Source organism: Lycorma delicatula, chromosome 11, assembly GCF_047948215.1.
Source record: "Lycorma delicatula isolate Av1 chromosome 11, ASM4794821v1, whole genome shotgun sequence".
NCBI classification, from domain to species: domain Eukaryota; kingdom Metazoa; phylum Arthropoda; class Insecta; order Hemiptera; family Fulgoridae; genus Lycorma; species Lycorma delicatula.
Window position 1 is genome coordinate 82,483,987 of NC_134465.1, and position 16,758 is coordinate 82,500,744.

At 36.4% G+C, this 16,758-nt stretch overlaps 1 protein-coding gene across 1 annotated transcript in view; it reads left to right on the forward strand.

Moving 5' to 3' along the window:
- LOC142331985 (uncharacterized) overlaps nt 1-16,758 on the forward strand; it is a 76,944-nt gene that overhangs the window by 7,777 nt on the left and 52,409 nt on the right. The window contains exons 4-5 of the mRNA XM_075378036.1: nt 8,379-8,505; nt 9,360-9,498. Of these exons, the coding sequence (XP_075234151.1) occupies nt 8,379-8,505; nt 9,360-9,498 (266 nt within the window). The remainder of the gene's footprint in view (nt 1-8,378; nt 8,506-9,359; nt 9,499-16,758) is intronic.

Here is a 16,758-nt window from a genome sequence, read left to right on the forward strand (position 1 = left end):
GACCAGAATGCCTACTCTTAAGAGTTTGTGAATCTATAATATAGAAAATAGAATCATGAATGAGCATAGAGCTACCTATGTAGACCCACCCAGTTGGTCTAGTGGTGAACTTATCATCACAAATCAGCTGATTTCGAAGTCGAGAGTTCTAAGGTTAAATCCTAATAAAGGCTTTTATATAGATTTGAATACTACATCATGGATACTGGTGTTCTTTGATGGTTGGGTTTCAATTAACCACACATCTCAGAAATGGTCGACCTGAGACTGTACAAGACTACACATCATTTACATTCATACCATCCTCATTCATACTCTGAAGTAATACCTTATGTGGTTCCAGAGGCTAAACACAAAATGAAAGAAAAGAAGACCTAGTTCTGTAAGGCTGTACCAAAAATGTCCTGCTCCATGCTTCTCTATGATTGTGTCACTGCAATCAAATGCCTGTTAAGTGTGATCAATTGCAACACCCACCCCTTCAACCCAAATCTGATTAATTCAATATAACTGTCAGCTTGATACTTGTCAAAGACCTGTGTATGCTTACGATTCAGAACCAGATCTAATGCTATTCATTGCCACCATTTCTCCCCGACGGGGAGTCTTATTCTTTAAGACTTTGGGGGTTGGCGTCCCCACGGGCCTAGCCTCTGCAGCTATTCTTCCCACTATACAGTGAGCTGCAGAACACTTTACATTATACACATATACTACACCAAGAACACTACATAAATTACAACATACACACTTACACAATTACACAACAACATCCTACACTGATATTTCTTACATTAACACTCGGTGGTGTTGCGACATCTTACGAAACGCAACCGTAACCCAAGGTGGGAACAAATCGTGCCGATGGGTGAATGGCTCTACGTAGTGAGTCTTGAACGATGTCCTCTGGGCACCAGGGCGAACCCAGTTGTACTTAGCTCTAGCTCCAGTACGCGTGCGCTCTGCTGGAGTGGTCCATTTTTCGCCGGTACTCGTGGGACCAAAATTTCAGTTCCAACAATAAACACAATGATGGTTGGTGGTCCATCTGAAAAAACCACCAAATTATGTCTTGCGAAGAGACCTCGGTCAGCTGTATCTGACGAGGATAAAAGTCCTATGGAAGAGAACTACAAATCTTTAAACATGAACACTAAAAATATTCGATTCATTGTTCTCCGAAATAGTCAGGAAGGTGGCTCCCTCCAAAAGGTTTCACCCTTCCTTATAAATAAAACCCTAACAGGTGCAAGTGGCTCCCCTAAGAATATCAGGAAATTACGTGACGGATCGATTCTGGTTGAAACATTCAACGATGATCAGAGTCGATCTATCTTACGTCTCCGTAATATGGGTGGCATAAATATAAGCGCAGAATGCCACAAAACGTTAAATACGAGCCGGGGTGTAATTTTTTGTAGAGACCTTCTAGATATAGATATCTCTGAAATAGTTGACGAGCTTTGCCACCAAGATGTTGTTGAAGTGAAACGTATAATGAAACGGCAGAATGGAACAGAAGAACCGACACCGTCTCTTATATTAACATTCAGTCTCCCTGTTCCACCAGAAAAGATTAAAGTGGGTTACCTCTCGGTTCGGGTACGACCATTCATGCCCAACCCACGGCGGTGTTTCGGATGCCAAGGTTTTGGTCATACTGCAGCATCTTGCACGAAGACTGAGATCTGTGCTCGATGTGGTGGAGAGGGTCGCAACGACACTAACTGCGAGGAGGGTGAGGGGTGTGCGGGCTGCGGTGGTCCACGTGCGGCCCGCTCCCGAGATTGCCCAGCTTTTGGGGAGGAAAGGGCGATTCTCAGGATATGTGCGGAGCGGAAGCTGTCTTTTCCGGCTGCACGTGGAGAGTGTAAAGGGATAAACAACTCACGGAGCCTGGTTGGGCCGGACGTGTCTTTTGCCGCCGCTGCAACTAGACAAATTCCTGCGAATGCTGATGGTCAGCAGTGCGGATCCTGCAATGAGCTTGAGGGGCTTGTTCAGATGCTGTCTGATCGGGTGGCTTCGCTTGCAGCCACTGTCTCGGGGCTGACAGGGATGAATGGGGGGTCCTCCGTCGCGGCTGGTGAATCAAGCGGTATGATGCATGCGAGGGTTCCTGTTCCCAGGGTCGTGCCGCCGCGAATGACGGCTGGCAGTGGGCCGCCTAGTGGGCTCCCCATGGGGGGAACCCACGTAGCTGTCTCTTCTGGGATGTCGACTGCAGCATCCCATTCGGATGGATCTCCTCCACCATTACCTCATGTACTGGAGGATGTGGTTGGGGAGCCACCCGACCCTAGGGCGTCGGAGTTCTTTAGAGTGAAAAGTTCAAAAGGGAAAGGCCGAATCACGTGCAACTGATTTTTATATGGTTTCCGAAGTTTATTTTTTTATTTGTTTTTTACACTTGTGAACATTGTTCGGTGGAATGTTGGGGGTGTTCGGTCCCGCATTGGGGATGTTGGAGTGCTGGCGCGCACACGTGATCCGCTGGTCGTGTGTTTCCAGGAAACTCGCCTTCTGCAGCATGACCGAGTTGCGCTTAGAGGATGCTTCTGCGAGAGATACGACTGCCTGGTAGACAGTGGGGAGAGTGGTGGGGTGGCGATTTTCGTGGGGAGTGGGGTGTCGGCTGCAGGAGTTCAACTGGCCGCTGTCATTCCTGCTATTGCGGTGAGGGTCGCTATTCCCTTCAAATTGCATGTCTGCGGTCTGTGTCTCTCACCGAACACTGTGTTCAGTGCTTTGGATGTCTCAAATCTCCTTACACAAATACCATCTCCATCGTTGATAGTAGGAGACTTCAATGCCCATCATATTTCCTGGGGCTCAGCCTTCTGCTCCGCTCGAGGAAATGTGATGGGCGGATTGAGACAAGATTTTGACCTTTGCCTGCTGAATGGTGGATCGCACGCATTTGTGTCCTTATCAACTGGTGCTGTATCTGGCCTTGATCTTTCCATATGCTCACCGAATGTGCTCCCTCATATTAATTGGTCGATTTGTGATGACTATCACGGCAGTGATCATAGACCAATTATTATTAGTTTCGGTGTAGACTGCGAGATTAGAGGAATGCCACGGAGATGGATTGTTGAAAAGGCAGATTGGAACGGATACTGTAAAGCATTCCAATCTCAGTATGACGATGGAGCGAACATCCTCGACCAATATTCTTCTTTTACGTCCATGATACTTAAGAATGCCAACAGATATATCCCACAAACATCGGGTAATCCTGGACGTCCTTTCGTTCCATGGTGGAACGATGAATGCAGGGATGCTATTGGGAATCGACGGCAGGCGCTACGTGGGTTTGGTCGTGGGCCCGCAACGGAACATCTGAATTTGTACCGCGGGGCTGGAGCGGTGTGCCGTCGAGTGTTCTTGGACGCTAAGAGGAATTCATGGACGAAATACGTGAGCACTATCTCACGCACTACTTCCACGTCTACTGTATGGAAGAGGGTTCGTGCAATCTTCGGATCACCGAAACAATCTGTTCTTGGTCTTGCTGATGAGGGAGAGCTCCTTTCAGCATCCTCGGAGGTGGCGGGTGGTCTGGCAGAGTCTTTCCGCTCGGTGTCTCTCACCTCATCGTATAGTGGCGGTTTTCAGCGGTGCAGGATGCAGATGGAGGAGTTATCGTTGAACATTGGTGGTTCGGTTGGTGGGTTGAACGCTCCATTCGTGTTTGGAGAATTGTTACATGCGCTTGGAAATTCACGGGACACTTCCCCTGGACCGGACAGCGTTCGCTTTTCCGTGCTTTCGCGCCTTCCTAATTCGGCGCTACAACGGCTTTTGAATGTTTTCAACGGTTTGTTCTCCGAACAGGTCTTCCCACCCGGCTGGTCGGAAGCATTTGTTGTACCAGTGCTGGGGCCTGGTGGGGACCGGACGGGCCCCTCAAGCTACCGCCCTGTTTCGTTGACAGGCGTTTTGTGTGGGATGGTGGAGAGAGTGGTGAGCCGCGGACTTGCATGGTGCTTGGAGAGGCATGGCTTTCTATCTCCAGAGCAGTGTGGTTTTCGACAAGGACGATCTTCCATTGACCATTTGGTGTCACTAGAAACAGCCATACAGGACGCTTTCCTCAATCGGCAACACCTCGTCGCTGTCTTCTTTGATGTAGGAGGGGCGTATGACACAGCCTGGCGACGTGGTATTCTTAACACTCTCCAAAAGTGGGGAATCAAGGGCAATATGCTTGCTTTTATCCGGGGATTCTTAAATCACCGAACGGCTCGTGTTCGTGTGGATGATTCGCTCTCGGATGGTGTCATCTTGGAGAGTGGAGTGCCCCAAGGTGGTGTATTAGGTGCCACCTTGTTTTCTGTAGTCATGGATGATATTGCCGGGTGTGTTCGGGCTCCTGTCTCATGCTCTCTATTTGCTGACGACTTTGCTATCTACATTGCAAGCCGTTCGGCACCTACAGCAGAGCGCTGTATATCGCCTTGAAGCTTGGTCCAGGATTACTGGTTTCACATTTTCACCCGAAAAAACAAAATGTGTAGTTTTTTCTCGGCTACGAAACCCTTCTATTCCGCAAATTTTTTTGAACGGTGAGACTGTTACTATCTCTAATTACGTTAAGTTTTTGGGTTTAATTTTTGATAGCCGTCTTGCTTGGGTCAAGCATTTAAAAGAATTGAAAACAAAATGTTCCAAAGTTCTAGATATGATGCGAGTCCTTACTAACACCAACTGGGGAGCCGATGGATCATGTGTGATACGTTTTTACTATTCCTTTGTTCGCTCCCGGTTAGATTACGGTTGTGTGGCCTGCTCATCAGCTCGTCAAACCGTGCTTAAAATGCTGGATGGTGTGCATCATGCTTTCCTTCGGCTTGCCGCAGGCGCGTTTGGATCTAGTCCTGTCGCAGGCTTACTGGTGGACTGTGGTGGGCCATCACTTTGGGATGGACGGGACCGGCTTTTGTTGTCATGTTTTGCTCGTCTCGGAGGACAGCCAAATCACCCGGCTCTTGAGTCAGTCTTTGGAAGTCCTAGTCTAGGAGAGTATGGGGATCATCCGCGTCGTGCTGCACCGGTGGGTGTCCGTGCCTGGCGTCTGCTGCAGCATGTGAATGTTGACAAGCCGTCATTCTTTCCTATGTATCCTTGCTCGTGTCCTCCGTGGAGAATGGGCCTTATAAATTTTAATTTTGACCTGACCACATACGGTGGACAATCAGCACCGTCTATTGTGTTTCGGCAGGTGTTTCGGTGTGTTCTCTCCAGGATGAAGCCGGACGCGGTTGTTTGCACTGATGGATCGAGGCAGGGTGATACGGTTGGGTGTGCATTTGTTGTTAGTGAGGGGGCTTGTATGTTTGGACTCCCCGGTATTGCGAGTGTGTTTGCCGCTGAACTGTACGCTATGGATGGGGCTCTGAACATCATTAGCCCTAGATGTGGAAGAGTTCTTGTTTGCAGTGACTCGTGTAGTGCTCTCCAAGCCTTGAAAAACTTTTGTTCCAAACATCCTATCGTCATTGGGATTTGCAGCGCGGTCGCTGAGTTGAATAGTCGTAGCACGGAGTTGGGTTTTTGCTGGGTCCCTAGCCACGTAGGGATTCCAGGTAATGAACATGCAGATTCCGCTGCCAAAGAAGCATGTAACCAGCCTCCTTTCACCACCCGAGTTGCTACTTCTGATTTCATTAACTATGTAAAACAATTATTAAGAGCAAGGTGGCAAGGTGACTGGACGGCTACCGTTGATAATAAACTCAGACAGATTAAAGATTATGTGTTACCATGGGACACCTCATACAGAAAAACTCGGCGTGAGGAAGTAGTCCTTTGTCGATTGCGGATAGGACACACGAGGATCACACACGATTACCTGATGATAAGAGGACAAGCACCCCTATGCACACGATGCAACTGCCCCATGACTGTGCACCATATACTTGTGGATTGCATATGTTATGCGGCGTTGCGTCGTAAATTTAATCTACCAAAAAACATCCGTGGTGTCTTGTGCAATGATAATAAAATTTTAACCCGGTTGTTTTTATTTCTTCGTAGCGCTGGGTTAATGCAAAAAATTTAATATCGTTGCGTATATTTTTTAATGCTAGAAGAGTTTTTAAATAAGTTTTTGATTTTTTTTTATTGTTTATTTTTTATTTTTTTTTTTTTTTTATCCGATTAGGAGCCTTTTACACTCCTTATCGGAATTGTTAAATTTTATATAGTTATTTTTTATTTATTTTATTTATTTATTTTTTTTATTTTTAATATTTTAAAGACAGTCTGTGATATTAGTTGTAAGATTTTAGTGATGTTAGTTTTAAGTTTTATTTCAACTTTTTAATTTTTATTTTTAACCTAGTTTTAATTATATAATTTGTGTTAGTTCTAAGTTTTATTTCATTTTGTTGTTTTAGTTTTAAGTTTTATATTAGATCCTTTTAGTCTTTTGTTATCCAAGAATGGGCCCTTTACACCCATCTTTGACTTTGTAAAATTCTATTTATTCTTGATTTTATATTAGTTTTTATCTGTGATATTAGTCGTAAGTTTTATTCATCTTTTAGAATAGGTTTAAATACTTTTATTTTTTATATTAAAAAAAAAAAAAAGACTCCGGGCGATGATAACGCGCAAGCGTTTTTCGCCCTAAAAAAAAAAAAAAAAAATTGCCACCATTTCAAGTCAACTGAAGTCCAACATGACCTTAAGGGAGTCGATGAAGCTACTAGAAACAGAGAGGCTTCTGTGAGTGATGTACTTTGTGTTGAGGATTGACTCCATTGCAGACTTTAGGCAAGGCTGTCTGAGTCTAAAATCTAGTCCGCTGCATCAGTCCGACTAGAACTAACTCTGGCATAGAGGTTTCAAAGCAGAGCCCACCGACTGAAAATCAGTTTGAAATACAAGATAATGTAATCAGGACAAAAAAGACTTATACAGTTTGATGTCTAACCTCTTGTCTGTCCTAAACAAAAATAAATCACCACTGCATCCCTTCCAAGAGTCCAAATCTGAATGCTGACATAATGAATGTTTTGTCATTATCGTTTTGTTACCGGGGCATTATAACTGCCCTTAGTACCGTATGCTCAAACTAGTTAAAGACCAGTTTATTTTCAGAAAAGAACAGGTGGTGTACACAAGAAACAATTAAATTTTCAGATTAATTATACAAAAAAAATAAAAAACATAAAGGTACAACTGCATGAGATCATTTCTAGAACATGAAAGATGATTTTTATAATTTTTTTTAACAAAATAGAGTAAGGTTGAATTATAGAAAAAGGAAAACCGTTTTCATTTTTTACAAGAATTGTTTTTCCTGTAAATGTAGAAATGTAGAGAAGGAAGCAATTTTAATGGAATGAGACTAATATAGCCCTGTACATGGCACTTCATTTTTAATTTGTGGTTTAGAAAAATAAAAAAAGGAAATGAAAAAATTATTTAATAATATTCTTTATTTGTTGATTCTAGAAATGTATACATGTTACAGATATTAGACAGATTGTTAAGGAAGAAATTTAGTTTAAATATAAACAAAATAATGAATATGGCATAATGTGGGTAATCTAGTTAAATCTGGGTTAAAACGTAACTAAAGATCTAATTTTACTTGTAACTAAATTAAATACCCACATTTCTGGTGTAAAAGTAGTATCCAGTTTCTGGTGGAAGTGTACAGTAACCCGAACATTTATAATACATTTCATATTTTGGCTTCAGGATTCAATTAATTGATCTGTATTAAGGTTAGATAAAATTCTAATGAAGTACTTGAAATACAAATATTACTCTACTTAATAATAAAATCTGGTATGTAAGACGCTATGATACTATTTTAGAAGACACTATGAACAAATGCAACTGATTATCTATAAATGGATATTAATACTCTGTTTGGAGATAACAACAGTATGGTAAAATCACTCATAGTGATCAAATCCATACATTAACTACCTCTTTGCGGTAAAAGTATTTCTTAGAATGAAAATTTCTTTATTGACTTGAGTATATTGAGTGTTAGAATTAAAATGTAGTATTCAAACTAAAACATTACCAGCACGAGTAAATAATTTCTAAATCTGGTTGATCTGTATTTGTAAAGAATACTTCTAATTCTGCAGTTTCACCAAATATACATTGTTGGTACTGTGTTAATAGGTTATTGTGCAGAATCAATATTTGCTGTCAACACTGATTAAGTATATGAAGGCAAACAACTAAACCTACCTTTGGATACAATCAAATAATCAGTATATATGACTAGAGAAATCATTATATCCAATAGTCCAAATATCCGAAATATCAATCTAACAGTTATTTCTCATTGCTTTTATTACTTTTGTAAATAGATAATTATTCTTTAATTATTATTTATTTTACAGGTATTGCTCAGCGTTCAGTAAGTGATAATTTAAAAAGTCATTCAATGGTCCGCAGAGATGTTTTAAAATTTGTTGAACAATTATCTAATCCAGTTTTATATAAAACCTGCAAACAAGCTTTATTACAGTAAGTATATGTGTATTAAAAATACTTAAATTATCAAATTTTATTCTCTATCTTTTTAAAAACGTTTATTATAAAGTAACTACTGATTGAAAACACAATTACTTGTACTTTTTCTGTGAAGTATTTTGTATGTGAAAACTGTAGGTTCAAATTCAACTTTCCAAACAAAAGGAAGGGACTCTACCTTTACAGCACAGAGGTCGGAAGATGACTGTGCTGTCGTCTTCTGACCTCTTTTTCAAAATTTTGAAAAGAGGAATTACTCATGGAATTGTAGAACTATCAGTGGGCAGTATACTAAAGCTCCTGTGTTAGATTACTTATTTCTGGAGGGAAGAGTAAAAAGAAATTAGATTGATAGATGAAGAAAAAAGTATGAAAACAAAGCTTTTTTCCTTTTAGCATAGAAAACTGGGAAAGTTGCCCTCTATTTTTCTTAGCTTAAATGGAAGAAATTCAGTATGATATATCTTAACCATATGCCCTTGCTGATATATATCCACTAGAGAATGCAATAATCACTTTATCTTGTTAACAGCTAGATGATTGATTATTTGTGTTCAATCACCTGTCTGGTTACTAATTCCTCAAAATTTCTTTGTCTCAGTGTTCAAGAAAATAGAAAGTACAAGAAAATAAATAATAGAAGAACATACTTGGGAATGTAAATGTAGAAGATTAAATACTAATGCTAAACCAAAAGAAGTATTGGGAAAAAGCAAAAACCAGTTAAATGACTGATGAAAAAAGAAATTATTATAACATTTATAAGTTTGTGATTTATGTGTGAAAATAAAAGTATGTATATAGCAGTCTTTTTTAAGTAATTTTTAATTTATTGCAATTTTTTCCAGCTTAAAACAAACCTATAGTGATGTATTCCAAGATGTTTGTGTATATTGTGATGTTTACAATATAATGTCATCAACATCACATCGCATACGATCAAGGAGATTTCTTCAAGAACTTTTTCTTGATATTCCTTTCACAGAGGTAAATTTTATTCAGTTAGTGTTAAAATAATTTTGTGAAATATATTATTTTAAGTTAAAAAGGGTTGTATAAACTTTATTAGAAATTCAAAATGGCCAACTCATTCTGTTACTTGTATTGAAATAACAGTGGTCGCTTGATTTATACTAAGGTTTTACTGTGGAAAATAACCATGAATATTTCATTTGCAATAATTTTTCAACTATATATAAAGTGTGATCAAAAATAACAAGTATTTTTTTCAATTCTGTATGCTGTCTTTCAACTGAGTATATCTATAATGTATGGTTATTTGCCATACATTTAGTATGACTCAATTAAATTTTCAACTATATAAAACATTTAGTTCAGATTTGGCTACCAATTAATTAAAATGTATTTTCCTACATATGAAGATTTATTTTGTTTGAAAATAATTTAATATAATATTTTGTTTTATCAACAAAGGATGTGCATTAAATTTTGCAAAAATGGAAGTTTTTCACTACATTGAAATGGTGAAGATGTTACAAAAAGCTTTTGGCAGGATGGTATGTCGACATCTGGTTACATACAGTTTCAAGAAGACTATGAAAAGGATTGAATAGCCTTATGCATCAGCAACCAATAAAAATATTGATAAAATGAAAGACAAGTGATCAATATTCATCAAATCAGTATTATAGAAATTGCTGAAGATTTGGGAATTTGTTATAGCTCACGTGGAACAATTTTTGACAGTTTCAATATAAAACTAGTAGCTAAATTTGTAAAACTAAAAATTTTCAAAACTGCAGCTATTGCAGCAGTTGTTAGCTGATGACTTTGCATTACTGAATTACTCAAACGTGTCATAATATGTGATGAATTGTGGGTGTACAATTATTATGTTGAAATGGAAGGTCTAATTATCCCAGTAGAAGTTCCTAAAGAACCAAAAATGAAAAAAGGACACTAAGTTTCATCGATATTAAATTCCTCCTTACTATATATATATATATATTTTTTTTAATTACAGGGGTGTCCATTATGAATTCTTCCATATGATTGTAGTTAAACATACAGTATTTGTTTTATGCCATTTTTTAAACAGTAGCAGTTTTATTCTTTTTTATATGAGGCAGCCTGAAGAAACAACCATAAATATGGTTAAATAATTCTTGAATTTGACACTACGATAATGCTCCAAACTCACTCACTCAATTAATTCCTGATTGTGTAATGAAAAATAACACCATACTGGTGCTGCAACCTCAGTATTATACAGACGTGGCACCCTGCAACTCTATCTTGTTCCGACTGATTAAGGACTGCAAATTGTGACAGTAGTTGAAATAAAGAAAAAATTACTGAGTCAATTTAAGAATATGTAAAAACCTTTCTCTACAAATGGTTTAGGATTGGAAGAAACGCTGGCATAAGTGTGTCACATCTCTGCACGTCTACTTAGAAGAGGACTTTATCGGTATAGAAGAATAAGAAAATTGTTTTTAATAGAAATTAAAATTTTATTACTTTTTGATCCCACTTCATCAATCTGCAGTTTTATAGTATTATATTGCATATTAGTTATGTATGTGAACTGAAATTTAATAAATAATCTGCCAGCCCGGAAAAATGTATACACAAGTTATCTCATCAAAGTGGTGTAAAATACACATCTTGCTGTAAGTTTCTTCATGATTTAAATCATGTTATTTAATAACTGTGAAACAATTCAAAAGAACTTACAAACCATAAGTCTAAATATTGGCCATCACATTCCCCAGATTTCTCTACTTCACTTTTATTCGTTTGGGAGTTATTTTAAGGATAGATTTTATCAGTGAATTGAAAATGAACATTCAACAAGAGAGCAACAGCATTGACAATGTTTTACATCAGTTGACTCTCAGTATGATCTCTCAAGCACAATAGTGCATTGATGCACAGAGGATTCACTTCAAACATCTTTTGTAAAAATATGGTAAAATTTATTAAATATGTAAAATTTTATTAATTTAAATATCTGAATTTAATTTAACTTATAATTTCATTCAGAAAATGTAATAAGTTGGGACTGTTTAGTTTTGCAATTTTTTTTTAAGTTGCTCACTGGTACTTAAGATGTTTTTGCTTAATTTTTTTTTCTAGATGGAATTATGAATTTTTTTAATATTCTTTTTAATGTAGTTTTTTTAATATTCTGTATCAAAATATTCTTAATTCATTTTGGTTTATTTTGTGTGTATTTGTGTACTTTATGTATCATACCATAAAATGTATTTATTTTTTGTAACTAAGAATGATTTGATTTTCTGTTGGTGGCAGTAATATGATTTTTGTTTTTTAAAAATTACAGTTAACTGTTTCATTATTTTCATTAATGTTTATTACTACATTTAAAAAAAATTGCTTTCTGAGGTAAATTTTAACATAATTTAATTAAACTTAGGACACCAGGACCCCAATAGCAACATCACCATTGGAAAACATCAATCCTCCTGTAATAAGGCTACCAAGGCTAATGGTTGAGATGAAGAATTACAAAGCGGTGGAAGAAGATCAGACCTTTACAGATATAAACATGCAGGAAGACCAGCAAAGATCGCTCTCCAACAACTTGTCAACATCTGGATGAAGAAAACACTCCTAGAAAAACATACAAAATTCGTTGAAGAATCATCATCAACAGGATTGGTTTACAACTTGAGAAAGAACTAGAAAATACCAGGGGTTTTCAGATATTGGAGGAGCTGTTCAGACTAGATCATGAGTCTCAAGCAAATAATGGATTATAACAGAAACATTGACAATGCCGAGACATTGTGATGACATTTGTTGACTTGAAGAAAGCATTTGATTGCATCCACTGAGAATCCTTGCTAAAAATTCTAAGACACCTTGGACTACATCCCAAATTAATAAACATGATAAAACTGACCCTCACAAAGTAGTATAATCATAGGTCCAGAAATGTTTTGTTCACACTATAGCTGCCAAAATATTTTTTGCTCTATGTATTAATACAACGCAAACAAAAATTTTTTTGACCCTAATAATTATGGTAAAAGTTCCCTAGAACTACATTTCTAATATTTTTTTTTTTTAAAGTCATTAAAATTTTAGAAAATGCAAGTCAGAAACAACTTTTTTAGTTTTATTATAGTTTGGTTTTATTTTTAATTAAATAACTTTATTAGATTGCCAATTAACAAATAAAACTTTGTAACAAATTTTTGAGAAAATTGATATATTTAAACTCAATAAAACAAACACTAGTTTGAGAAATTAGACTTAATTGCTGTTGATGCAGCCAAGGTAAAATGTAAATTGTAAACTTAAAATAAAAAAAAAATGATTAAGCATTAAAATTATACTCTTAAAAAAGGCATTTCTGTGTTTATGAAGTAAAAATTAAACTAACTATTGTATGGAAAAATTTTGCAGCATCCTGCAAAGGAGTCAAAATTGATAAGGAAGTTACATTTAGAACTGTCTACGAGTCGGAACATACTTTGGTGGTGCCATCTCTTCTTGCGGAGAAACTACTATCTGATATGTGGACTTTTGACTCGATTTAACATTCCTTATGAAAGTACTGACTGGAGACTGTTAGTAGATTTTTCCAAAAGAAGCCTCAAAGTTGTCCTCCTTCACAATAGGAATACATACCGTCAATACCAGTTAGAATTTCTATCCATTAAAAGAGGGTTATGATAATTTTGAATTTGCCCTCGAGTATTAGAGTATACTCGATAAATTTATAATCTAAATTTATTTAGATTTATAAATTTAGATTTACATTTATAAATCTAAATTTATACAATTATAACAATTTTATACAAATCAAAACCTAAACCGACAACGATTGTTAACGTCTATATGCCTACAAGCGCCCATGATGATGATGAGGTAGAGTGTGTATATGAAGAGATTGATGAAGCAATTAAACACGTAAAAGGAGATGAAAATTTAATAATAGTTGGAGATTGGAATGCAAGCATTGGAAGAGGCAAGGAAGGAAATATAGTGGGTGAATACGGGCTGGGCAAAAGGAATGAAAGAGGGGACCGACTTATAGAATTTTGCACGAAGTATAATTTAGTAATTGCCAACACCCAATTTAAAAATCATAATAGAAGAATATACACTTGGAAAAAGCCAGGCGATACTGCAAGGTATAAGATAGATTACATCATGGTTAAGCAAAGATTTAGAAATCAACTCGTTGACTGCAAAACTTACCCTAGAGCAGACATTGATAGCGACCATAATTTGGTGATAATGAAATGTAGATTGGGGTTTAAAAACCTGAAGAAAAGGTGTCAGATGAATCGGTGGAATTTAGAGAAGCTTGAGGAAGAGGAGGTAAAGAAGATTTTTGAGGAGGACATCGCAAGAGGTCTGAGAAGAAAAGATAAGGTAGAAAATGTAGAAGAAGAATGGGAGAATGTTAAAAAGGAAATTCTTAAATCAGCAGAAGCAAACTTAGGCGGAATAAACAGAGCTAGTAGAAAACCTTGGGTTTCAGACGATATATTGCAGCTGATGGATGAACATAGAAAATATAAGAATGCTAGTGATGAAGAAAGTAAAATGAACAATGGTAAAATAGACGGAGCATACAGGAAAGTTAAATTTTGGGGTACATAAATTAAAATCTAGTAATGTATTAAATAAAGATGGTACACCAATATATAATACGAAAGGTAAAGTCGATAGATGGGTGGCATATATTGAAGAGTTATACGGACGAAATTAATTAGAAAATGGTGTTATAGAGGAAGAAGAGGAAGTTGAGGAGGATGAAATGGGAGAAACAATACTGAGATCTGAATTTAAGAGAGCATTAAAAGATTTAAATGGCAGAAAGGCTCCTGGAATAGACGGAATACCTGTAGAATTACTGCGCAGTGCAGGTGAGGAAGCGATTGATAGATTATACAAACTGGTGTGTAATATTTATGAAAAAGGGGAATTTCCATCAGACTTCAAAAAAAGTGTTATAGTTATGATACCAAAGAAAGCAGGGGCAGATAAATGTGAAGAATACAGAACAATTAGTTTAACTAGTCATGCATCAAAAATCTTAACTAGAATTTTATACAGAAGAATTGAGAGGAGAGTGGAAGACGTGTTAGGAGAAGACCGATTTGGTTTCAGGAAAAGTATAGGGACAAGGGAAGCAATTTTAGGCCTCAGATTAATAGTAGAAGAAAGATTAAAGAAAAACAAACCGACATACTTGGCGTTTATACACCTAGAAAAGGCATTCGATAACGTAGACTGGAATAAAATGTTCAGCATTTAAAAAAAATTAGGGTTCAAATACAGAGATAGAAGAACAATTGCTAACATGTACGGGAACCAAACAGCAACAGTAACAATTGAAGAACATAAGAAAGAAGCCCTAATAAGAAAGGGAGTCCGACAAGGATGTTCCCTATCTCCATTACTTTTTAATCTTTACATGGAACTAGCAGTTAATGATGTTAAAGAACAATTTAGATTCGGAGTAACAGTACAAGGTGAAAATATAAAGATGCTACGATTTGCTGATGATATAGTAATTCTAGCCGAGAGTAAAAAGGATTTAGAAGAGACAATGAACGGCATAGATGAAGTCCTACGCAAGAACTATCGCATGAAAATAAACAAGAACAAAACAAAAGTAATGAAATGTAGTAGAAATTACAAAGATGGACCGCTGAATGTAAAAATAGGAGGAGAAAAGATTATGGAGGTAGAAGAATTTTGTTATTTGGGAAGTAAAATTACTAAAGATGGACGAAGCAGGAGCGATATAAAATGCCGAATAGCACAAGCGAAACGAGCCTTCAGTAAGAAATATAATTTGTTTACATCAAAAATTAATTTAAATGTCAGGAAAAGATTTTTGAAAGTATATGTTTGGAGTGTCGCTTTATATGGAAGTGAAACTTGGACGATCGGAGTATCTGAGAAGAAAAGATTAGAAGCTTTTGAAATGCGGTGCTATAGGAGAATGTTAAAAATCAGATGGGTGGATAAAGTGACAAATGAAGAGGTATTGCGGCAAATAGATGAAGAAAGAAGCATTTGGAAAAATATAGTTAAAAGAAGAGACAGACTTATTGGCCACATACTAAGGCATCCTGGAATAGTCGCTTTCATATTGGAAGGACAGGTAGAAGGGAAAAATTGTGTAGGCAGGCCACGTTTGGAGTATGTAAAACAAATTGTTGGGGATGTAGGATGTAGAGGGTATACTGAAATGAAACGACTAGCACTAGATAGGGAATCTTGGAGAGCTGCATCAAACCAGTCAAATGACTGAAGACAAAAAAAAAAAAAAAATATAAAAAGCATACAAATGCTGCATAATGAATATGTACAACTTTATCCCGGTTTCAAAATCGCCACAATAAACACTTAAATTACTTATATACGCTATTACTATCTCGTATCAGACATTTTATTATTTTTATTTTGTTTATTATAAAATTATACATTATAAATCATGTTTTCCAGTTTGATTATATATACATGATATATGATAACATATATATATGTTGTATTTTTTAATAAAAAATTCAACTTGAACAACCCAAGTACAGAATTATAAAGTAAATGAAATGAAACTTACCTTATTTTTTATTCCAAAAGCACCTTTACAGGATCCTGCATCATCAGCTGTATATAATATATTTATATAAAATTACATATCAAACATAATAAAAAATTAAAATATTGTAAATAGTTAATTTTAATATTAAAATTTCCATGTAGTGAAAATATCAAGAAATTTAATTTAAATAATACTAGGTAAAGTTTAGACATTTTTCAGATATTTAAACATAAATACAAAAGATTCCTACTTGATCAACTTTCAGACAGAATATGAAGATGACACTTATAAAAGCAGCAACAGATGGCAGCACATTTTTATATAAAAAAAGGAATAATCATGATTTTTATAAATAGCGTGATTTAAATCCACTCAGTAATGTAAATTGGCTTTCCAGGTTACATAGCGTAAATTTATTCTATTTATTTTATTTTTACTGCATGAAGTACATTAAATTTGACAGAGTGTCTTTAACTATCCTGCACATATGAAAAGTTGTCTCACCACTAAATAAGATATCTAACTATAAATAAGAGTTATAACTTGTATTCTTGCAAACTGAGTGCTTATGGTAATGTTGTGAACAGTAGAAAGAGATATTTGCAGTCCATAACCAGGTCGCCTAATAAAGTTAATGGGACGGGCAGTGAATGCGTCGCTTACTTGATCCATAGCCTCATCACAACTGTAAC